Raw genomic sequence first — 22,978 nt, 5'->3', positions numbered from 1 at the left:
CCAAAAGGTAAATCAGCTGCACAGTTCATACCGATTCTGGGCACAAACTGTATGTACTACCTCCGTAAAATATTGGCTTTATGACTGTCTTCACAGAAGAAAATGTCTTAGATTTTTTTTTTTTTAATTTCCCAAATAAAACTTCTTCAGATGAAATGACAGACAAAATATTTTGTTTTCATATGACAACATGAAGAAAGAGAAGCTAGACACTTGAAGAACCAGGCTGGGAAATAAATTCTTTATGACTATATAACATAGCTCCTATTCACATCACCCCCAGCTTTAACCTGTCAGGATGACTTTTCCATTTGGGATGCCAAAGTGCTTCAGTTACCATCCTGCTCTGTGCTGGCTTTTGGCTGTGCCTGTCTCTCTGTCCCTTGGCTTTATGGAGAGTTTGGGAGAGGAACAAGCTCTTCTCGCTTTGGGACTTGAGCAAAGCTCTATGGGCTCTTCTCTAACAAATGGGAATGATGGTACTGACTCACCTCATTCTCTCCTGTGTGAGAAAAAAGCCCAAGAAATTTAGACAGGCAACTTTAAAAAACATTATTTCTTTATTCCATTCTATGAATAAATACACTCACATGCTTTGCCATCATCAGTGGTTTTAATAAAATAAGAACACCATGTTGAATTTTACACAACCCATTTTAAGGAGCATGCCAGCCAGCCAGCCACACACACTTTTTTTTTTTTTTTAAATGAATGTGTGGTGTTTTTGGAAACTTCCAAGCTGCTCTAAATAAGGCCTGCGGGCATGATCAAATGTGATGACTGAATGTTTAGGGACAGTGTCCCCGAGTACGCTGGACATGGTAAATGAGACTTTGTGAATGTCTTGATATAAGTGTTTCAGAAGTCCTGAAAACTTCTCTATATCTTAGAAATGTGTGCTCTCTCTATGAGGAAGAAAAGAAATTCTTCTATAAGGAAGAATTCTTCTATGAGAAATCCTTCTATGAGGAAGAAAAGAAATATCTGGCACTAATAAGCCTCCAAAGAGAGTGGTCCTATCAGATAAAAAGCTGAAGTTTGTCACTAGTGCTTCAGGAAGGCAAAGAAGGTCAGTAAAATTTACCCAAGAAAGGCAATTCATAATCTTTTTTTTTGGACAGGTTATGTTCCTATGCAGTATCCATCATTTATTTGTAAATCAGATTTACAACACCTGTCTTTTTCAATTCCTTTAATTTTATTGAAGAAAGAGTATTTTAGAAACCACAGTGTGGTTTAGGAAGGATGATATTTGATCACGTTTTAAAAAGCAGCTAGACACTGCGAGGGTGGCTCCCTAAAAGAGTGACAGTATTTTCTAGTTTACAGTCTTTTTCTTGCCATAAACAAAAATTGAAGAGAATTTGTAACACTGAATTGGCAAAGTGTTGACTTTTAACTAATCAAATTAAGCATCCTGTATTTAACTTCAGATGTTACTCTGTTATAGCCAGCACTACGCATGTCTGACCTAACAGCAAACATTTTCATCATCAAAGAATATGGAAAATTATAAGTTTTATGTCTTTTTTTTTTTTTTTTTTTTTTTTAATCCAGGGTTGTATGCTTAACTGTTACGGGACCAATAGTTCAACTCTTATCTATACACATGGAATATATTGATATTAATAATAACATAGTGAACTTTGGCATTCGCTATCATATTTGTGCTTTACATTCATTCGGTTTCTTCTTATAAGGCACTGTAAATGTTAGTTTGACAAAGAAATGCTTTGGAGAAAGACTGAATCATCTGTACAAAGGTATAAAAAAAGACAGGCAGTATTTGTGTCTGTAAGGGATGGAAAAGTCCTGTTTTCCAGGTCTTTCCTATGTTTTTAAAAGCGAAGATATGATATGCTGTTTTGGCTTTACTTTGTAACAGTTATCAAAAAATCCTCCTGAGCCGCTCCCTCCAAAAATCTAGAATTCAGACTTAAAACCACGATCACATTCAGCTTTTTTCACCTCCCTTTGGATTTCAGTGCCAGCACAGCCTGCTTATCGCCAGCCAGACTTGTCCCACACTCCCCTAAACACCGAGAAAGGCTACACAAACTCCCACAACCTTTTTTCGTACCCCCGAAAAACCTGGGGTTCGTAAGCCTTGCTTTTATAACCCCAAACCCCAAAACTGTCTTTCCCGAGGCAATTTTTCCAGCGCGGCCCAGCACCCGGCCTCCCTCCGCCCTGCCCCTCGGAGGCCCTGCCCGCAGCGCGCATGCGGGCGCCATGCGCAGGCCCGGCGGCGGCTCCCTCCGTCCCTCCCTGCCGCCGGCCCCGCCGCTCCCTGTGCCACGTACGGCGGCGGCGTGGCCCCGGCCGGGCCCTGGCAGCCTCGAGGGGCTCCTCCGGCGCGGTAAGAGAGCGGGGGGCGGCCGAGGGGACGGGGGGGCGGCCGGGGGAGCCCTTTGTGAGCCCCCGGCCCCCAAAGCTGGGCGGTGGGGGTGAGGGCTGGGAGCTGTGGTACACGGGGAGGGCAGGGGGGTGGCACCGTGGTTCCTAGGGAGAGCGGGTTTCCTGAACCGGGAAAACGCCAAAGGCGGTTGTTTGTTTTTTTATTTTCCCCTTCACCCTCTCCAAGAATTTAAAGGACACGATGGGATCTGTTAAAAGGCGTATTAGCGTGCGCTCGGGGTGTCGTCTGTGGAAAATGGCCTCGAGTGGGGGAGCCGCCTGGCTGTGTCAGCCCGGTTGAGGAAGGGGTCGGGCGCTGCGTGATTCAACGAGCAGAACGCTTCACCCGGCTTTCCGTAATGCTCGCGAGCAGATGCGGCCTTGAGAGTCTGCCTCTTTAACCCTGGGCCCCTTCAGGCGGAGAGGAGAAGGGTTATACAAAAAAAAGCGTGTTTAGATGCCTTCCCGGTATCTTTTCTTGTTCTTTGATAGGCGTGCGGTGGATTTCTGGGTGTAAGGTTGGTGATTAGGACGATATAATTCTGTGAGGATGGTAGAGTAGCCAGCTTCCTTGCACAAAGAAACAAATGATGCCTTCCGAAGGCCAGGGCAGCTCAAGGGTGTCCGCCAAAATGTGTGTCTGAGGAACGAGCAATGAGGTCCTGTTCTTAGCATCATCAGTTTCCATGTAAATTACACTATAGTGCCATAACCAGTGCCCAGCTGTCCTGTTTAAACAACACGGGAGGCAAGCTAAGTGAACTCCGAGTTCAGCCAATTTTATCTGTGTTTTCTGCATTCCTGATCTGGCCATTGATTTGCCCCTCGTTTGGAAGCTGTACCTGGAGCTGCAGTAAGATCAGGTGAAGAGCAGCACCCTCTCTGTGGGTTACTCGGTTCTTGAAGTGTGAGTCAGGAGACAGAAAGGTAGTCTCTTCCTGCTAACCTGCTCCGTGTGTCACAGCACCGTACCCTCTCCTGTTGGGAGTGAGTGAGACCTGGGGAGGGGCTTTGTTCCTTTTCTGGGACTTACTTGCATGCTGCTTCAGTCCTGTGTTCCTCATGCCTGTCCATTCTGGTTTTTCCATCTTGAGTTGAAAGAGGAGAGCTGGGAAGCCCAGTATTGTGTGGCTGAGAGGAACTTCCTTTTCCCTGCTGGTTAGCAACAAATCATGTAAAAGTCAGATCGCAAATGTTTGAGATTAACCACGTGTACATGAGAGAGAAGGAGAAAAATACAGAGTAGAGTACACTCACCATCTGGGAGGGAGTTGTGTTGTACATTGGGTTGTTTTCTGTGATAAATCAGGGTCTTGTAGCTCTGGACGACAAACACCTGTGTGATAAACACATGGCCTATGTACATTTCAGGCAGCTCATTGCAGGCTTTCCAGCAGAAAAACATGGAATCTGAAGCTAAATTCAGGGCAGATCATATTTTTAAATGCTGCGTATTTCTGACTGCATTTCCTTCTTGCACAGTTTGGTGGTTCTTGCTGTGGCAAAGAAGAATTCCTTCTCTGTTACTGCTGGTAGTCAGTCCTAATGCTCTCTGGAAGATACACTACTTAATGCCACAGAGGTGTCGGCCTTAAACTAGGAGATGGAGTTGTAGGTTTTTATAGTGCTAAATCGATCCAAGTCTAGTTTCTTTAACCTAACCTGTGGTTTCAAGATGGAGGCTGTATGAATGAGTACTTTCAGACAGCTGGGGAAGATTGCTGTCCTGGAAAGGAGCATGTTACTGTTAGGAACTCCTACATGAAATTGGAGTAAGTTTGCTTAGTTCTCTATTTTTTTATTATGAAATTAAAACTCTTGTTCAAGATCTATTTTAGCTGAACCTCAAACTCCACAATACTCAGAAGCGTATGATTGTTACATTAGGGATAACATAGTAACTTTTTTAAATTGGGTTTGTTTGTTAAAGTGTTCTGTAGTAAAAGATTAATGTGAAGTGTATAACTGTAAGGAAGTCTGACAGTAAATAAACGTATTTTTTTTTTCTTTCTGATGCAGCTTCCTGTTTTCTGCCACTGATAGTGCATGGCGGCTTATCCTAACTCTGTCCTGAAGTGAGGTGGGAAATTTGACCAATAATCCAGCATCAGTAAGACAGACAAGGTAATGATAAATATATGGTTTTGGGAAGGAGGTGAAAGAAGACCTGTATATGGATGCTATTTTTTAAAATACTTAACTTTTTTAAAGCCTTCTGCAAAAAAACTATGTTTTTACTATCAACTTCTACTGAAACAAAATAGAACTGAAACGACTAGACTGAGTTGATTCACCTGCAGGCAAGACTCAGGAGACGTGATTAGCAAACATTAACAATATTATGAACTTCACCATTTCATCAGAGTGTTTCATCTGCTACCTTGCTGTGTGGATTGCAGGTCTCTTTTTCTGCAGTTGGACTGAATTTCTCTGTATCCACCTACCTCCTGTTACATCCCACTACGAGAATGAGTTTTGTTTGGTAGTTGCTTGTTTCTTCTTTGGGATGTCAGCTGGGCTAAACAAAGGGATTTGGATGAAGCATTTGCTTTACATTAACTTAATTACCAAAGACTAGAAACTGAGCTGCAATCCAGAGATAGCATCATACTACATCTTTTTAAAGCAGAACATTGCCCTTGAAATAGTAGGCCTACATATATATATAGATACATCAAGGTATGGCTTTAGCTCAGTATCTTGTATCTCTGGTAGGAGAGAAGTAATTTTAATGTAGTGCTTTAAAAATTGACTGACCAAAGCAAAATTCAATTTTCTCATAAAGCACTGTGTTATAGTATCCTTAAAGCTAAGGGAGAAATATTTGCATATCACTATCGATACTTCTTTTTGCACAGGAAAAAGAACAACGTGCTTGCCAGCATGCAGTTTTGGAAATGTCAGTTTTGATGTGTAGGTCTTTGTGCTCCTAAGCTCTCCAGTATTTGTACCCTAGATGTAAAGATAACTGCTTCTTTAATTTCTCCTCATTCTAGAGCTATTGTTTTGGTCTTGTCCAAAACAGTGAAGAGTGATGGGGATATCTGACTAGCGATGTAGTTTTTTTCATTCATCTGCTTGGTAACTTCTCTAGTTTCTATTTTTTCTTTAAATGTAAGCCCTTTGTGGTTTTTAACAAGAGAGGTGTCTCATTCAAGTGGTAATTTTTAAACTGTCATATATGAAGAATGAAAGATGTGACTTTTCAGTGTATGCTATGTGCCTCTTGGACGCAAGATGGCTTTGTTGCATTTCCTTTTAAGTTGAAGTAGTTGTCTACTTCTCTTAAAGCATCAAAAAGTGGCCAGCTGTTTTGGCCTTGTATGCTGTGTAACAACTTGGAGGCTCTGAGCCTAACGAGTAGCTAATGTGTGGCTTAATGAGCAGCTTTTTTTAAAATAGGAATTCTTGGTTAAAGTATCTTGGATAAAATTTAAAAACCAGATAGATTTTCTGTCTTGTTTTCTGGGGAGGAACCCTCAACATATTCTGATCATGTATATAATAAAACCGATGTGCAGATCTTATTTTTTTCGTTTATGTATGAAATGATGCACAATTCCTAGAATCATTAAGGTTAGAAAAGACCTCCAAGATCATCTGGTCCAACCATCCCCCTGCCACCAATGTCACCCGTTAGACCATGTTCCTAAGCACCATGTCCAACCTTGCCTTGAACACCCCCAGGGACGGTGACTCCACCACCTCCCTGGGCAACCCGTTCCAATGCCTGACTATGCTTTCTGAGAAGAAATGCCTCCTCATTTCCAACCTAAACCTCCCCCGGTACAACTTGAGGCCATTCCCTCCAGTCCTATCACTAGTTATCTGCGAGAAGAGGCCGAGAAGAGCAATAAGGTCTCCCCGGAGCCTCCTCTTCTCCAGACTAAACAACCCCAGTTCCCTCAGCCGCTCCTCGCAGGACTCATGTTCCAGGCCCTTCAACAGCCTCGTAGCCCTTCTATGGGCATGCTCCAGGTCCTCTATGTCCTTCTTGTAGTGAGGGGCTCAAAGCTGAACACAGCACTCGAGGTGTGGCCTTATCAGAGCAGAGTACAGGGGGACAATCACATCCCTGGTCCTGCTGGCTGCACTATTCCTGATACAAGCCAGGATGCCATTGGCCTTCTTGGCCACCTGGGCACACTGCCAGCTCCTGTTCAGGCAGGCATCAGTCAGCACCCCCAGATCATTTTCCTCTGCGCAGCTTTCTAGGCACTCTGCCCCATGCCTGTAGTGCTGCATGGGGTTGTTGTGGCCAAAGTGCAGGACCCATCACTCAGCCGTGTTGAACCTCATCCCATTGGCCTCTGCCCATCGACCCATCCTGTCCAGGTCCCTCTGCAGGGCCTTCCTGCCCTCCAGCAGATCGACACTTCCCCCCAGCTTGGTGTCATCTGTGAACTTACTGAGGGTGCACTCAACTGCCTCATCCAAATCATCAATAAAGTTATTAAAGAGAATGGGTCCCAACACTGCACCCTGGGGAACACCACTGGTGACCGGTTGCCAGCTGGGTTTCACTCCGTTCACCACCACTCTCTGGGCCTGGTCATCCAGCCAGTTTTTAACCCAGCAAAGCGTGTACCTGTCCAAGCCATGGGCTGCCAGCTTCTCCAGGAGAATACGGTGGGAGACTGTGTCAAAGGCCTTGCTGATCTCTAGGTAGACTATGTCAACAGGCTTTCCCTCATCCACCAGGCCGGTCACCCGGTTGTAGAAGGAGATGAGATTGGTCAGGCAGGACTTGCCCTTCATGAAGCCATGCTGGCTGGGCCTGATCCCCCGGTAGTTCCACATATATTGTGTGATTGCACTCAAGATGACCTGTTCCATCGCATTTCCTGGTGCCGAGGTCAGGCTGACAGGCCTGTAGTTCCCTGGGTCCTCCTTACGACCCTTCTTAAAGATGGGTTTCACAACCTGATTCTCTTTAATTCAACTTGATTCTCTTAATAAAACCACCTTACTGCATATAGTCTTTGAAATATGATATTTTGTTCTAGCAGTCCTTTCTTAAAAGGGAAAAAACAGCCCTTTGCGTTATCATAATTATGGGATACAAAAATGTAGTAAGGCAATAATGAATGTAACCAATATAATATTGTAAAGCTACGAACTTTTGCTATAATTTCACTTTCCTCAAGAGAGATGTATATGTGTATCCCTAGGATTTGCTTTTGGGACACTAGTTCCTGTTCTGCTTTTTTTTTCCATTACAGCTGATTATCTTACAAAACAAACAAAAAAATCAACCAAGGTTGGAATTCCTATTTGTCACACACATTTACAAGCTATCTGATTTATAAAACGTCTTTAAATTACAAGTGCTGGGAACTGTGGTAACTGTTAATGTGGAATCTGATATTCCAGAATTCTGCTTTGCGCATGAGCTCAGTTAAAGTACAGTTCACTTTATTGTTTGTGAAATTAGTGTGTTGTAGAATGTGTCTGAGAGAGGTGCTCCAGAGAGCTTCCTAACCGTGTTGCTTTCAAAAGATTGAAAGCTCCAGAACTTTCAATTAGACACACAAAACAATTAACAGTTTAGTTTTCTAAAACATGTTTTTAATGTTTTGTTGCTAACAGGTCTGTAGGTGATAAGGGAGCCACCATGAATGGGCAGCTGGACTTAAGTGGGAAGCTGATCATCAAAGCTCAGCTGGGCGAAGATATTAGAAGAATTCCTATCCACAATGAGGATATCACCTATGATGAGTTAGTGCTAATGATGCAAAGAGTTTTTAGAGGAAAACTTCTCAGCAATGATGAAGTCACAATAAAGTATAAAGATGAAGGTAAGGTTTAATTTCTACTGTTGAGGTTTAATTACTACTGTTGCTCTGATATGATTTATCTGAGGACAGAAATTGCAAAACTTACCTCTTCAAAATTGTCCAAAATACTCTTGGCAAATGCAGATGATTTCTTTTGAAATCATTTGATTCAATCAGTACAAGCTCTATCTTCTGTGATTATGCGTGCTGTCTTAGCATATTATTTCCTCCAGTGTTTCTGAAATAGCAGCTATCTGAAAGTTCACTTTTTCCTGTTGCAGGAAGCTGATGCTATTGCAGATTGTTCTGCTGTCTATTCATTCACTCAATTTTTTGTGTGCTATCAGTGGTAGAGAGGGTTTGAAGGCGAGAAGTGAATTAATATGTATGATTTAACAGAAACTCTTTTAAGACTTTATTTTATATGGTAGTAATTCTTGATTGTTTTGCTCTGTCAGTAAAGATGAGAAAAAAATTAACCTAATCTGAAATATTTATTAAAAGTAATTTTTCCTCATTTCCACGGTATGAAAAATGCATTGTTTGAGACGTATGGAATGATTGTTGTGGTTCTCAGGGGTTTTTTCTCTTTGAATGTCAGTGTGTAAGTTAATCAATTTGGGAGAGAGGGATGGTATTCATTATATAAACATCAAACTCTGGATAGAACAATAGAATCCAAAGCCTCTTACTCAGATCAAAGACTGCAATAATTATGCTGGTGTACAGTGAACGTGCTACATTACTGAAGCATTCAGGTTCATATTTCTCAGTGGCACTAGGAGCACTGTCTGTGGTACCTAAAATGTCAAGTAACCTTTGCTCATATGTCTAGGCAAGAAAATTTCACTTTGAATGACTCTGAGGCAGTTTTTCAGGTTTATAAAGATTTGAGAGAGACTGCTTCTCATCAAAATCGATATGTAATGAAGAGCTATTTTTTTGGGATCTTGACGTCTAGTAGGGGAGAGCTCAGTGGATTTGCAGTGGTTTTGTTTTTCCTCTTATCAAATAAAAGATTTATTTTCCTTTCTGGAAAGGGAAAGGTAAAATTTATGAATGCTTTTTCATTAGGTTAAAGCTTCCAGTCCCTTTTTTTTTTTTTACATTCTTACCTGTTCTTTAAGTATAATTGTCCATTTTTGTGTTTGCTGGTTTGTTTTTTTAAGATGATAAATGTGTATGATGGAGACTGCAATTACTGTTTCATTCTTTGGTTGTCTTTCACAGCCTACAGGCTTCATGCTTTTAATTTAGTTTTCTCTGTCTCAGAATGTACTAATTCTCTGCTGTGACATGAATTTATTATCCTAGATGATGATTGCTACTAAAACATTTAAACAATATTAATATCAGAGGAAATTGCAGTGATTAGGGAAAAAGTTAACAGAACTGGGGACTAAATTTGATTGTCCTATGAAGATTGTGGTATTCTTGACTTTGTTTCAGCTAAGCTAAGATTCTTATTTAAATGTGTTTCAGTCATTAGAAGGGTTGGTATATATACTGTATAGCTATTTCAGTTGTATTTATCCCTCCAAACCTGGAGGAATTCTTGTCTTCATCTTTTATGAGCAGACTTTTTTTAAGTGGCTATAATGATTTCGTAATTTTATGTCCCTGATCTGGGTACTCTCAGAATACATGTGCACATTCTTTAAGTATTTGTAAGAATGCTTCATCTACCCCCTCCTGTCTTTGTTTCTTGTTTCTGTAACATGAAGCTAGTGACACTCAGGCCTGGATATGGGATTTTCCACTTAAAATCTCTGTAAAAATTGTGGCTTTGTCATATCTTTATCAAACTCTCATAATCCTTAAATCTAATAAATTATGGTTTTTCAAACTTGGATAGTTGATTGGAGAGGCCAGGAAACTTTAAATCCCAATCCTTCGGTCTCTGGATTTGTGGCCTAAGATCATCAGAAGTGTATTCCTAGATTATCTTAGGCTATGTGATGCTTTTATTAATTACCAGGGCAAAGAAGTCTCAGTGTGATAACTGCCTCACAGAGGTGTGTTTTATTTTCAAACTGGGCATCTTTCAAGCTTCTGAACTAAGGAGATTGGTCTACTATGCGTATTTGTCCTGCTGAAGGTTCTTGAATATGTAGTAAAACCCAGTGCCTGAGGACAAAAACAATGAGTGCCAGCAGTAAATTCATATAAATCACAGTAAACACTCTTGTCGTTTTTTAGGAACGGTTTGTGAACAGCAGAGTTCTGGAGCCACTTGAAATAGCTGTATAGTTTTAACTGGCAGCATCATTCTTTCTCATGCTGGTCTTTGTGAATTCTTAGCTATCATGTTTCATCCTGTATGCAGATACCAAAGAATGATGAGCTGTATGGAACTTCCCTTTCAAAGGGTTAATGTCAGAAGGCTATCTTTTGAAGCCAGTCATAATTCTGTCTTAACTTCTGTGAATACTTTCCCTGTGCGCTGGTCCTTACATCAAAATAATAAGCATTTTTGTGTTGTGTTATGCACAAGTCTGATTTGTTGCTTTGTTGTAATAATATTTTACAGAAATGTTTTTTGTGGACTTCATTTTTCTTGATAAGTGTTTTGTATTCTGTAAATAATTCTACCCAAGTTTCTGCAGATGCTTTTTAATCAACAGTAAATGATTCTAATTGATTGTAGCACAGGGAAACAGAGAGCTAAGCCTCACTAATGAGAGAGCAAAACCTCCGTTTTCTACTTCTGCGCCTTCAGTTTTCTCCTCATACATATAATAAGTACCAGTTTGGTGCCATTTTTGTGATAGTGTTGACTGGTAACTTTTTTTTAGTAGCTTCAGAATCAAGTACAGAGAGTTATTCTTTAGTGATGAAGTAACACTTTCTGCCCTAGTGTGAAGATTGGTAGTTAATAGGTTTGCTTTAATGGAACTTTTTTGTGTTCTTTTCAGATGGAGATCTTATAACAATTTTTGATAGCTCAGATCTTTCCTTTGCAATTCAGTGCAGTAGGATACTTAAGCTGACATTGTTTGGTAAGTATAGAAGATGTTTCATCTGTTTTTTTTTTTAATAACCTTTTTACAAATTCAGGCAGTGAGGTTCACTGGAAGATACTAATAACTTTTTCACCTTGGTAGAATGAAATCAGTAAGTTAAAAATGCTACATTAATACGACATCTATTTTCTCTCTTGCTGTTTCATGTGATATCTGAACTTAGAGGAAATTGAAACTGTCTTTTTATAAGATTGCTTAAATTATTTGACATACAAATGTATACAGTCAATTGCTGTTCTGTAACATTATCTTCCACTTTAGCATTTGTGGGGTTTTCTTCACAGGTGTGTGAGAAATTTTAAATGGTGATAAACTTGCACTGTTGCTAGTGTGCTATTAAGAAATAACATCAATTGCTTCTAGCTTAATAGATTTTAACATTTATCCTTTTGCCTTTGAGTAGAATTATTCTTTATTATCAAGATGCTATTGGTAATTTAGTACATAGTTCCAAGGAACAGCAAGCAGCTTTTAACCCAGAGTCTGACCCTACTGATGAATGGCAGGAGTGGTGTGTGTGCTGCCTTAGTTGTAGAGGCACTGTCTAATGGAACAGATTTCCATAGCGAAGCACGATACTTGCATTGTTCAGGGTATATTCGTGGAAATTGAGCAAACGATGCAGAAACTTTCTGCAAAAATTAGTCTGCAGTTCTGGTACTTGGTAATCTTAGTTATGCTGAAATGAGATTATATTAAAGGAACAGTAAGCTCCAGAATGAATTTAGTCTCTGTTGACTCACTGTGTGTCACTCCAAACTCCACAAAGGATGGTGATACTACACGGAAATAAAAGTTGGGAATATATGTTTTTTTCAGCATTAAACTGGATATCAAAATGTTGCTACAGTCTTAAATGTATCTAATTGTTGTTTTGCAGTTAATGGACAACCAAGACCCCTAGAATCTAATCAGGTGAAATACCTGCGTCGAGAGCTGATAGAACTTCGCAATAAAGTCAATCGCTTGCTGGACTGTCTAGAACCACCAGCTGAACCTGGGGTTTCCACTAATCTGCCTGAAAGTGGTAGGCAGCCTGGCAAAGAATTGTCTGGCTTGAATTGCATAGTCGTGTGCTGTTTAACCAAGTGAAAGACGGAGTCTTGAGTATTGGTTGTGATCATTCTTGATTGTTGCTCAGTTTTTAATGCTTCAGTTATATCAGAGGCAGAATCCATGTTCAGATTATTTGGAGTAAAGCAGTAAGTTAACTTAGAAATAACAGAAGTACAATTTTTGTTGCAGCATATGAAAACCCTGTAACTAATGCTTGTGAGCCTGGACAATGTTTTGATCAGGCTTTGAGCTGAATTAATAGTCTGTTGCTGATGTGGGAAGATCTTGCTCCCAGCTGAGCGCTCACACTGCTTACTTTGGGCTAGCTCTGGTGCTTATCTTGTCATGTTGCTAAGCAAGTTTGATTCACTAGAACAGTAAAAAGCTAATTCAGCAAAAATTATATTTACTTCTTTTGCCAGGTTAGGAAATTGAATCCACACATTTTGAGCTCAGACCAGCATCAGAGCTGTCTCAGGGTAAGCAGCACAAGGGTGCAGAATAGGGGTGGGAAAGGATTATAGGGGAGGGCAAAATGGGGAAGGAACTCATTTTCTCCCAGTTTTGAGAGTGTTCTCCTAGCTTAGGGTCATTGTACTGTAAAAAGTATACCTCTGTGCTTAACTACAGATTTTTGGGTAAGATTGGACACAGAAAATAATGACAAAGTGACGGAGTGCAGTGTTCCGAGTGAAGAGGAAAGCCAGCAGCTCCAGCCTTTTCTTTTTTTTAGGAAACATTGCTTTTGTTATTACAACAAAACCAATAAAGCCAACCCCTGGTCCTACAATATAAGCAGTTATTAATTTCAGTGGAATACTGAGGATTTGGGTTATAACCCATTGGTAAGGAGGCTAGAGTGATGATCATAGAGTGCAACACAAGCATTTCAACAGTTAAAACAGGTTTTTTTTTGAAACTATGCATTTTCAAAGTTGATGTAGGACAATATGTATGTACATTTTTTTTTTCTTTTTTGAATTCTCAAGAATTAATAACAGGGCATTTTCCTTTGTAGATGCTGTAGATGGGAGGGAAGAAAAACCTGCTGCTGCTGATGCTAACGTTAAGCCATCTACTCAAGTTATAGCAGCAAGCATGTCTGCATTTGATCCGCTAAAAAACCAGGATGAAATCAGCAAGAATGTCATGTCTGCATTTGGCTTGACAGATGATCAGGTGTCAGGTAAGAACACATCTCACAAAAATGCAAGCAAAACCTGTTGACAAATCAAGATTTGAGTAATCAAAGGCAATAAAGCACTTGTATTTTAGGTGTATTAAGCTGTGTTCTGTGTTGGCTATTTTCAGAACTCTAAAATGGGGTATGTTAAGGTGTTGTAACTGGGTTTGCTAAGTTTTGTATACAAAATTTTGAAATGTGGCTGTTGGTTGTAGCTTGGTGTTCTAGCTTGGAGCAGAAAATAGCTTAATATTTTTTTTTTATTTGAATTATTCAGAGCTACTACTAAAATAACTCTTGTAGAGTAACTTAAAGGGTATCTGCCAGTGATGAAAAACAGGACCCACTCCTCTACCTTAAGGTTTGATCTTGCAGTTCAGCTTAGATTCTTGGCTTGTGTTTCTGCTCTTTGGGTCAGTCAGAATGTTTGGTGTAACCCTGCCTTTTCTTTTTTGCATTTCAAAAGTAAATAGTGTCAACTTTTTTTTACTCTTAATAGAAAGGAATAACCTACTTGTCAGAATTATGTTTATCCTGAAGAACTAACTGTATGACTGTTAGTACTAGTAATGACTCATAGTAGAATGCTAAACATTTTAGTATGAACTGTTTAAATGAATACAGTCAACTTAGGATGACTGAAATTATAAAAGAAATATAGGATGTAATAGGGAGTGCGATGAAGAATATACAGAATATATTTTTTCACGAAATCTGCTTGAGTCTGTCAAACTTTAATAGAGCCTTGTTACCTAAAACTGTTGTTGACAGGGTTTGCTATGTACACTTGATTGTAGACCAAGTTTTATGTGGTGTTTATATGATTTAATATGGTTTTAAGTGATCTCGTCCTGCATGGAATGTTTTGGGTATATCACAGCATGGTTATTTCACAAGCTAGCTAAAGGTTTGATGGTATGTGGAAACTTAAAATGAACTATTTATGAACAATGAAGTGTTAGAGAAGGCTGAGAAGTACAACTAGCTGGAAATTGGAGTTAGTATTTGAAGGAGTGTGTTTTTGTCTTTTTTTTTTTACAAAGCTTCACAGTCAGTTAATGCTTTCATCATTGCATCAGTGATACTGTAAGGTCTACGTGTCTCTTTAATTCTTTTGATAGACTGAACTGACTTGACCATGCTTTGAATGCACAATGAACTTCACAAAGGACCATTTAAGCAAGACAAGAGAAATCACGTTTCTACATATAACTGCAGGGTTGTAGCTTTAAAGCGAAAACCAGAAGCGGGCAGCTTTAATTCATTTTTCCCCTAGTAAGGGTAACATGAAAATACACGTTTGGTGCATGCATATTTATATTGCATAAATACTTAAAAAAAAAAAAAAAAAGGTGAATTTGCAGAAATTCTAATACTTTTGCTTAACTTTGAAAGTAGTGTTTCATGCATTGTACTGATAAAGCTAAGAGCTGGAAAGATAGGGGTTTAAGCTCCCTTGTTTCTAGAAAAATATTTTGTATTTAATTATAGTATACTGTACCTGTTCGTGTGCCTATCTTAGAACTTCTCATTAACTTAAATAAAAACTGAAATCTCTGTCTCCATGCTTTCTTTGGGTGCTACTCAGTATCTGGAATAGTTACAGAATTATCAAGGAAGGCTATTGCTTTCAGGCTGAAACCTACCATATCCTGTCTGGGTGTGCAAATGCTGTGTGACTGTTGGTAAAGCCCTTCATTGCCCAGGCCCATATAAACTATACACTACTGCATTTGAATAATTTCCTGCAGCTTTGCGCCTTTGTTCCAGGTGAAGAAGATAGGTACGTTAGGTGTGTATTTTATCCAAATGTAGCAAGTCTTCAGTGCATGTGTGCAAGGCTTGAAGCTGCAGAAAAACAACTTGTTGTGGAGGGCTTTATCCCCAAAATGGGTCACATTCTCTGAAGCGTGAAATTTGAGTAACTGACCTAGAGACAGGTGGGAACCCCCCCCGAAATATTTTAGAGGGAGATATGAGATGTGCAAATATATTCATTTTAGGCCAGGCCTGACACTCTCAGATGTATATCTATGGAAAACTGGAAAAAAATGTTGAACCCTTTGCAAGGGAATGGACTTGTATTAGACTGCTTATTTCAAACTCCCCGTTCATTTCATTTAACGTGTTTTGCTCTTGCTCCTCTAGGACCACCCAGTGCCCCTGCAGAAGAGCGATCGGGAACACCGGATAGCATCGCTTCCTCCTCTTCTGCTGCCCACCCCCCTGGTGTTCAGCCACAGCAGCCAGCGTACCCTGGAACACAGCCACAGACAGGTCAGGTGGAAGGTGAGTAGCACCTTTTTCTGCTATTTTAGACATAGATGATGATGTCTGAATCTGCATAGTCAGTAGCTACCACTTCGAATTAGCAGACCCGAAGTCGATACCAAACTACGAATTGATCTGTCCCACCAGGCAGAAATTCTTCTTTTCTCCCATATGCCATTCAATGTGTAAACGGCAGATGGAGCAGTACCTTTATTTAAAAGGGTAGGTGATGTAAATGAGTAGGAGCTTCATGGCACTATTTTCTACTTGCATCCATGCTCATTTTCCTGTAAAGTAAATTTATAATATGCTGCACTGTAAAGCTATCAGATCATCTTAGATGGTATCCCGTGTGTTGTGTCAAGGAATGTTTGTAGTTGCTTTCACTTAGCCAACAGTTTTCTGGCTTGTCTAGTATGAGTTAAAAGTGTTGTTTACTGATCATTTCTATCTAACAAAACAGAGCCATTATGATATTATTATTGTATGCATGGCTCTGTGTTAGCCAGGTGAAATCTTAAACAATCGTGTATGCATTGAAATTTTCCTGCAGAACTTCTGAGAGCTTAAATTGGCTCTCCTGTGAAGCTTAAGGGCTTGATTCAGGTATTTAGATTTCTTTGGACTATGCCCCCTTACATGTTGACTTCTAGAAATAAACCTATTCAGATGTTTGCTACATTTGGGCATTGTTTTCAGCTGAAGTTTTCTAAGAACACAGACCTGCACAGTTCTGGACAAAACTCTCTGAAGAATGGCTTGCTTTGGTACCTGTACCTCCATACAAAGTACATTATACAGTTGTTTCCCTTTGCTACTTCCTTTACTGATTTAATGCAGAGGCACATGTAAGAGGCATTGGTGATGGTGATCAGAGTCACAGTCACTTGAAATACCTTGGCTGAAGTTTATCGAGTAGAGGATTTGAGCAACCTGTAGTTAGGTATATCTTTAAGCAAATGTGAAAGCCATTGGTTGAAGTGGAGCATATAAAAACACTTATTTTGTTGCTTGCAGCTTTTAATGCTTAGTTCCCTTAGAATTTTAAAGTGATATAAATAAGACAAGAAGAGTCATCTTCATAGGTTAAAGCTGCAATAACTGTTTGGTGTCTGATATGCCTAAAAGTGGAAAACAATGCTTCAGGTTCTTCTGTCAGCAGCCAGAAAACTTAATATTCAAGATATTTTTTTCTCAGCTACTGAACTTGTTTTTATGAGTTTCACCTTTTATTCTTTAATGAAATAAGTCATGAGATTTTTTTAAGTGTTGATGTCAAACTAGATCTGAAACAGTGAAGTGAAACTTGTAAAGGCACTAGCAGCAGTAGGTTGGAATCCTGAATCGCTGCTAACTCAAGGGAAGGAAAAATTACTTCCTAGTGAAGAAAGAAGCAGTGAAACTGCGCCATAGTTGCTGGGCCACATAAAAAAAAAAGTACTTATTTCAGCAAAACTCATCTTAGGAAAGAAATTGTCTAAGTTCATGTATCAGAGTAGATTTAATAATTTTTCTAACTTTGAGTCAAAGTAAGTATAATGATTTAAAACCAACAAAAACCACAAAACTGTGTTATACCTTTGCCCAAGTCCTTTTTTTTCTGTATGTAAAAATACAACTGTGCAAATAATGAAGGTTTTTAGTCTGTAGTTTATGCATTTTTTTATTATTGCACTGAAATACTTTATTACTAAATTTTCTTTACCCTGAATAAAATTAGGTTGGTTCAGTTCTTGGGAAGAGATTGGAAGTCAGTATTACGCTTTGATCATTAGAGATAGTAGTGGGGAGCACTTAACACTGTCCATTGTATACATATGGCAAATAGCAGTCACGTACCAAAACTTGGTAATGTATGTGGTTATCAGCTTCCAAATTTTTTTCATAAACTATGTCGTATAAAGTGCTCAGGGACTTTCCTTTGAAACATAGTGTTACCTGGCGTCTCCAGCAGGTGCCAGTGTGGTCTCTCTGTTAGTTTATAGGCAATTACCTGAGACACGCCGCCTTCTACTGGTCCTCCCAGAGCTTGCAACATCTGGCTTTAAAAATTAGAAGCTGTTTTTTTTTTGGTTATTGTTTTTGTGGATTTTTTCTTTAGTTATCAAGACAACAGGCTTAAATTCTCTTCAGCCCTTGTGCTCAGTACTCTTTTCATCTCATGATAATTGCGTACCAAATACAAATGTGAATGGTTAGTGGGAATATAAAATGTCATTGGTTCAGCTGCAAGTAAGGCAGAGTTAAAAGGAAGTAGGGAGTTCTGTTAAAGCAGCACTCTCAGGGATGTGGGAGGACTTGGAGCAGAGCTGTTTTTTACTGTCTTGGTGCAATTCAGAAGATACAGTTTACAGTTATACAGTCTGTTGATCTTTACAGAATGAATAATAGTACAGTAACACTTCATAGTAGTAAAGTTTCCAAGTTTGCTCCAGTTTAGCTAAGCTTTAGCTTGACAGATAATTATTTTTGGTCTTTGACTGTGAATGTTATTAAAATGAAAAACAGCAGAAGCATAAAACCTAAGCAGGGCCCATAGGTTGTCTAAACAAATATTCTGCCTCTACTTGCCAAGAAAATGGAAAAAGCAAACTTAGGGAAAATTAGCATTGAATTGGAATATCTGACCTTAAGAATGAATGGTTTTATTTTTGTTTTAGGGAGTACACCCCTGGGTCTGTTAAGAAAACGTGGCTTGCAGCAAGTCAGATATTAAGAGAGGGATGACCTGTCTAGAAAATGTGGTCAGAATAATGTACCACTCTGCTTACAGTACTTTGGTACAGAAATAGTCTTAAAAACCTAACATAAACAGACAATCTGAAGACATGTTTAACTTTTGAAATACTTTAATTTACACAGTAAGTTCCGGACCAGTTATCAAGCCATATAAAGATTATCGCTCTGTTACACACCAGTGTAGGTGCTAATAACGGTGTATGGCTGCTGACGTCCCTTGAAGATGTGAAATAGTAAGCCTCACGTCAAACTAGAAGTATTTATTTTGTCTTCAGAATGGTATGGTTCAGAAACTAAAATCTGTAATTTAATTTCAGTTGGTAATTACGTGACACATGCTCAAACTTCCCTGTCTTCAGATTTTTAAGAAAAATTTTCACACGTTGCGGGTTTATTTCTGCAATTTGAACTGTTGGGATGTTGTCCATCTTGTGTTTATAATACAGTTCGGGTGCTAGGCCTCAACTAAACAAGTTCTCACCCCACAGGCCAGATGTACCAACAATACCAACAGCCCGGTTATCCTGCCCAGCAGCCGCAGGCTCAGCCTCAGCAGCAGTATGGTATGCAGTACCCAGGTAAGCAGCTCCCCCAAACCGCACCATGGCTGTGCGAGGTCTCCTTCAGCACCTGACCCTCTGAGCTTTGGTTCCTGAATACGTGTGGCAGCTCAGGGTGCTGAGCGCCTGTGGAGAATGGCATGATCCACAAATCACCAGTTAGAAAGCACTGTAGCTGTGTGTATTTGTATTAGAGTGGGAGCTTGGGTATCTCAATCCCTACTTGACTGTGACCCAGCAGACTTATTTATTAATCAGTAGAATGCATTGGTTAAAAAAAGTAGTGAAATAGATCACCTGAAGCATAAACAGTCTTCAGGATTAATTAATGGCTGCAATCCTGGGATTCTAGCCAAGTAACTAGAACATTCCAATATAGCTTACTTAAATATTGGAGGCATATAAAGATGGATCCCATTTCTTGCATTTAGGATGATCTTGACATATAAAATTTAATGGTGTGATCACTAATTATAGCTGTTGTTAAGGTGTTTGTAAGAGCTAAGGATTTACTAAATTTTGGAGGAACTTCAAGTGATAGGCTTTTTTGGTTTTAAGTCATAGATGTTACTGATACTTCAACTAAAAGTGCTACTGCTTTTGACAGACCATTTAATTGCATTAGCAGTTTAGCTGCAAATAAGAAAAGCTAGGTTTTGCATACACCCAAAATACACTCCACTGCAGAATTTCCAGTTATTTACTTTAGCAGAAGCAGACATCTAATAATAGATAGTATATTCTAGGAATCATAATCCAGCTAAAGTAGAGGGATGAACATAGAATAGCAGGATTCCTTAACAAATCTCCAGTTTAATACTTTAGAAAATGATAAAAAGCACATCTCATTCCTTAGTTTAATGAAGATTGTTTAAAACAAACGGAAGACTCCCATACTGTTAAGTGACTCAGAACACAGCTTGTAAGGCTTTTTTTTTTTTTTTTCCACAATGTATACAGTGGAAGTGCATCAGTTTTGATGTAGATGAGAACATTTGCAGCGCTTATGAAAAAAACTCCCATATTTATCTTGGATGAGAACCCTAGAAAACTTGGAACTGAAGGTTTGTGCCTCATCCCTTGTTCCTGGGCTCTGTACAAGAGCTGACTGATTTGAGTCTCTAATTGGTACTTTGTTCTCTGCAGATATCTCCCTTTTGTAATTAGAAGACAGTGACAGACTTCCAACAGTCTTGTTACTTCTGCTGAAATTAGACTTGAGAAAGTAAAAGGGTCTATCTGACTTAATTTAGACTTAAAAACTGAGTGGAGAAAAAAAAAGTACTTACCAGTAATATCTTACCATGATCTAATCCCCAGTTGTACTGGAGAAGTTCCTGTGGAATTTGTAGTGCAATTTGAGTTCTGCATTCCTAATTCCTCACAATGTGCTCCAGTGTGTTTCCCCTAACTTATTTCATGATTAGCCTGATCAGAAAAAGGTTTTGTTTGTTGATGTTGTACCTGTGAGTATTATCTCCTTTCAAACCCATGTCCCCCAAGAGCAGGATCCATTCCCACTCTGTCCAGTAGATCTACTAGGCAAGAATGTGCTTATTTACTCACGGTAGTGAAAACGGACCCTTCCAAGGTTCGTCTCATGAGTAAATTTTGATCCCAGGTTTCAAGGTGAGTTCAAAATTTACTCCAATGCATTCTTCAATCCTTGCTCTTTCTGTTTAGGGCTGTGTACTTTTAATAATTTGTGTATCTGGTGTTTAATGCTGACAGGATTCCAGTCAATGGAGAATTTTCATTGCAAGTAGCTGCAGGTGTGTTTCATGATGGATAAAAGTAGCTATTTCTTCCTTAAAGGACTTTTTGTTATTTTAAAGTCTTCAAAAAGAAAAAAAATCCTTTTGGAAGCTGGTTTTGTACAGAGAAATCAAGTTTGGCACATGTTTAAATGGAAGTTTTGTACTGAAGTGTTCTTTTCTGCACAACTACTTTCATATTTAACTCTACGTTTAAAGATCTGAGTACATATATGATTTAACCAAAGATATGATCTAAGAGTACGAAGCCTTAACAATGTTTCCATGAGAGTTTGGTTTTAGTTTTTTAGTTGGGAAAAAAGGGTAAATTTTTGCCTTACCTGCCAAGGAAGACTTTTTACTTTTAACGTGACGCGATGATAAAATCCTGTTTGTCTTTTTGTTAAGTTTTTGTCAGTTGTGGGAGAACTACTTTATACTGCTCCTTCTGCTGTTGCTGTTCTGCTGTTTGTAGTGCACCCAAACCAGGCCATGTGCTTTCATGTGAAAGGCAGGAACCCTTGCGGTTCATTATTGTTTGCCTTTTCTGTGCTTACTGCGTTATTTTGTGCCGTCACCGTGGTCATTTAAAGAAAGATGTATGTATGGCTATATGCACCTGCGGTTCCTTCCTGTGCCTCACCACCATGCTCCTTACCTTTCCAGCCGGCTACAGTCAGCAGCAAACCCCTTCGCAGCCAGCGCAGCAGTTCCCGGGGGCCTACAGCCAGCAGGCGACCCCGGCCCCAGCCACCGCCTTTGCTGGGCAGCCGCCGCAGCTGCCGGGGCAGCAGCCGCAGCAGTACCCAGGGGGCAGCTTCCCCCCGCAGCCCTACACCACGCAGGCCTCCCAGCCGGCCCCATACAGCGGCCCCCCAGGCTCCCAGGCAGCGCCCGGCACCTACCAGCGTCCCGGCTTCACCCCGCCGCCCGGCAGCACCATGACCCCCCCGCCCAGCGGGCCCACCAACCCCTACGCCCGCACCCGGCCCCCCTTCGGCCCCCAGGGCTATGCCCAGCCTGGGCCCGGCTACCGGTAAGGAGCTGCCGTGGGGCGCGGGCGACTTGCACCCACCTGCCATCCCCACAGACTCCGGTGGTCTCAACAGAGGTTCCCAAACTGTAACGGGGCGAAACGCTCTTCGTAACTGTCGGTTAGAGTCTGCTGGGGCGGGGGAATGACCACACAAATCGTTCCTGCTTTAAATTGTATCTGCTTCCTAGTTTAAGTTGGGGCCGGGTTGGTTTTGGGAAACAATGCCTAACTGTCTGTAAAGTGATTGACATCCTAGCTTGCCTTGTTTGAAGGATATTAAATTGCTAGTTGGAAGTTTAGCCCACTTATCAGGCTTGTTCTTACTAATGACATGATGTACTAAATTAGATTCATTCCAGAGGTAAAACTAGATATGATGTATTATAAATTGTAATGCTCACATGGAAAGCTAATAAAACCCCCCTGAATCTATTACTTGCCTGGTCTTGATTTAAAATTTTGATAATACAGAACAAGAAAACTACGTTAAGACAACTGCACACCTAGCGTGCCCACTTACGTAGAAAAAGATCAGTGGTGCTCAGGTCTGTAACTCAAGAGACAGATTTTTAGGTGAGTAAATGGAGAAATGTGAATAGATTGCTTTTGCAGAGACTGTGCAGTAGTAGATGTTTTTGCACTACTATTATTAATTAATTGCCAAGTAACTCTTTTACTAAATGAATAAGAACTAATATATAAAATCTTAGAACTAACCTCTTACCACTTTCATTTTAACAAGGGCAGGGGGAAGAACCGGTTTATTACTTGAAAGATTAAGCCAAATCCATATTTTAAATGAAGAACTCTCAAAAAGGAACAACTTAGCACAAGTTCTTTGCCACCCAGAAAAACCTGGGAGCGCAATGCTAGTGACTGAATGTTACGCCAAGAAAAGGCAGATCAAGAGCTGTAAAAAATTCAATAAACAGCAATGGGCAAAACATTCTCTTAGAACTATTTTCCATCTTATGGATTCTAGGAATACATAAAACTAAAGAGTAGGAAACAAAAAAATGAACTGGATCACACTGCTTGAACTCCCATAAAGACAAATTAGGAAATAAAGTGAGCAAAACCATTCCTACCTTCAGCGTTCTTAAATACTGTTGCTTTCATATCAGGCACGGATTTACCCAGTAAGCTGTAATGTGTAATTACTGCTGGTGGTGCTTGTCAGAC

At 40.0% G+C, this 22,978-nt stretch overlaps 1 protein-coding gene across 1 annotated transcript; it reads left to right on the top strand.

Annotated features, from left to right (window-relative positions):
* The first annotated feature begins 2,201 nt into the window (after positions 1-2,201).
* On the top strand, positions 2,202-22,228 carry TFG (trafficking from ER to golgi regulator). The gene is made up of 9 exons (XM_048057867.2): positions 2,202-2,359; positions 4,417-4,521; positions 7,987-8,195; positions 11,090-11,173; positions 12,078-12,224; positions 13,272-13,439; positions 15,585-15,725; positions 18,935-19,024; positions 21,427-22,228. The coding sequence occupies exons 3-9, from the start codon at positions 8,012-8,014 to the stop codon at positions 21,798-21,800; spliced, it is 1,188 nt and encodes a 395-aa protein (XP_047913824.1). The 5' UTR covers positions 2,202-2,359; positions 4,417-4,521; positions 7,987-8,011; the 3' UTR covers positions 21,801-22,228.
* The last annotated feature ends 750 nt before the right edge of the window (positions 22,229-22,978 follow it).

This window comes from Anser cygnoides, chromosome 1 (genome assembly GCF_040182565.1).
Source record: "Anser cygnoides isolate HZ-2024a breed goose chromosome 1, Taihu_goose_T2T_genome, whole genome shotgun sequence".
Classification (NCBI taxonomy): Eukaryota; Metazoa; Chordata; class Aves; order Anseriformes; family Anatidae; genus Anser; species Anser cygnoides.
Note: the sequence above shows the minus strand (reverse complement) of the source record. Positions and strands in the feature narration are given on the sequence as shown.

Excerpts from the sequence above, each read along its gene's own strand:
- TFG (XM_048057867.2), top strand. The coding sequence starts at position 8,012 with ATGAATGGGCAGCTGGACTTAAGTGGGAAGCTGATCATCAAAGCTCAG. Across the intron at positions 11,174-12,077 it reads ACTTAAGCTGACATTGTTTG|TTAATGGACAACCAAGACCC; the intron begins GTAAGTATAGAA and ends GTTGTTTTGCAG. Across the intron at positions 12,225-13,271 it reads CACTAATCTGCCTGAAAGTG|ATGCTGTAGATGGGAGGGAA; the intron begins GTAGGCAGCCTG and ends TTTCCTTTGTAG.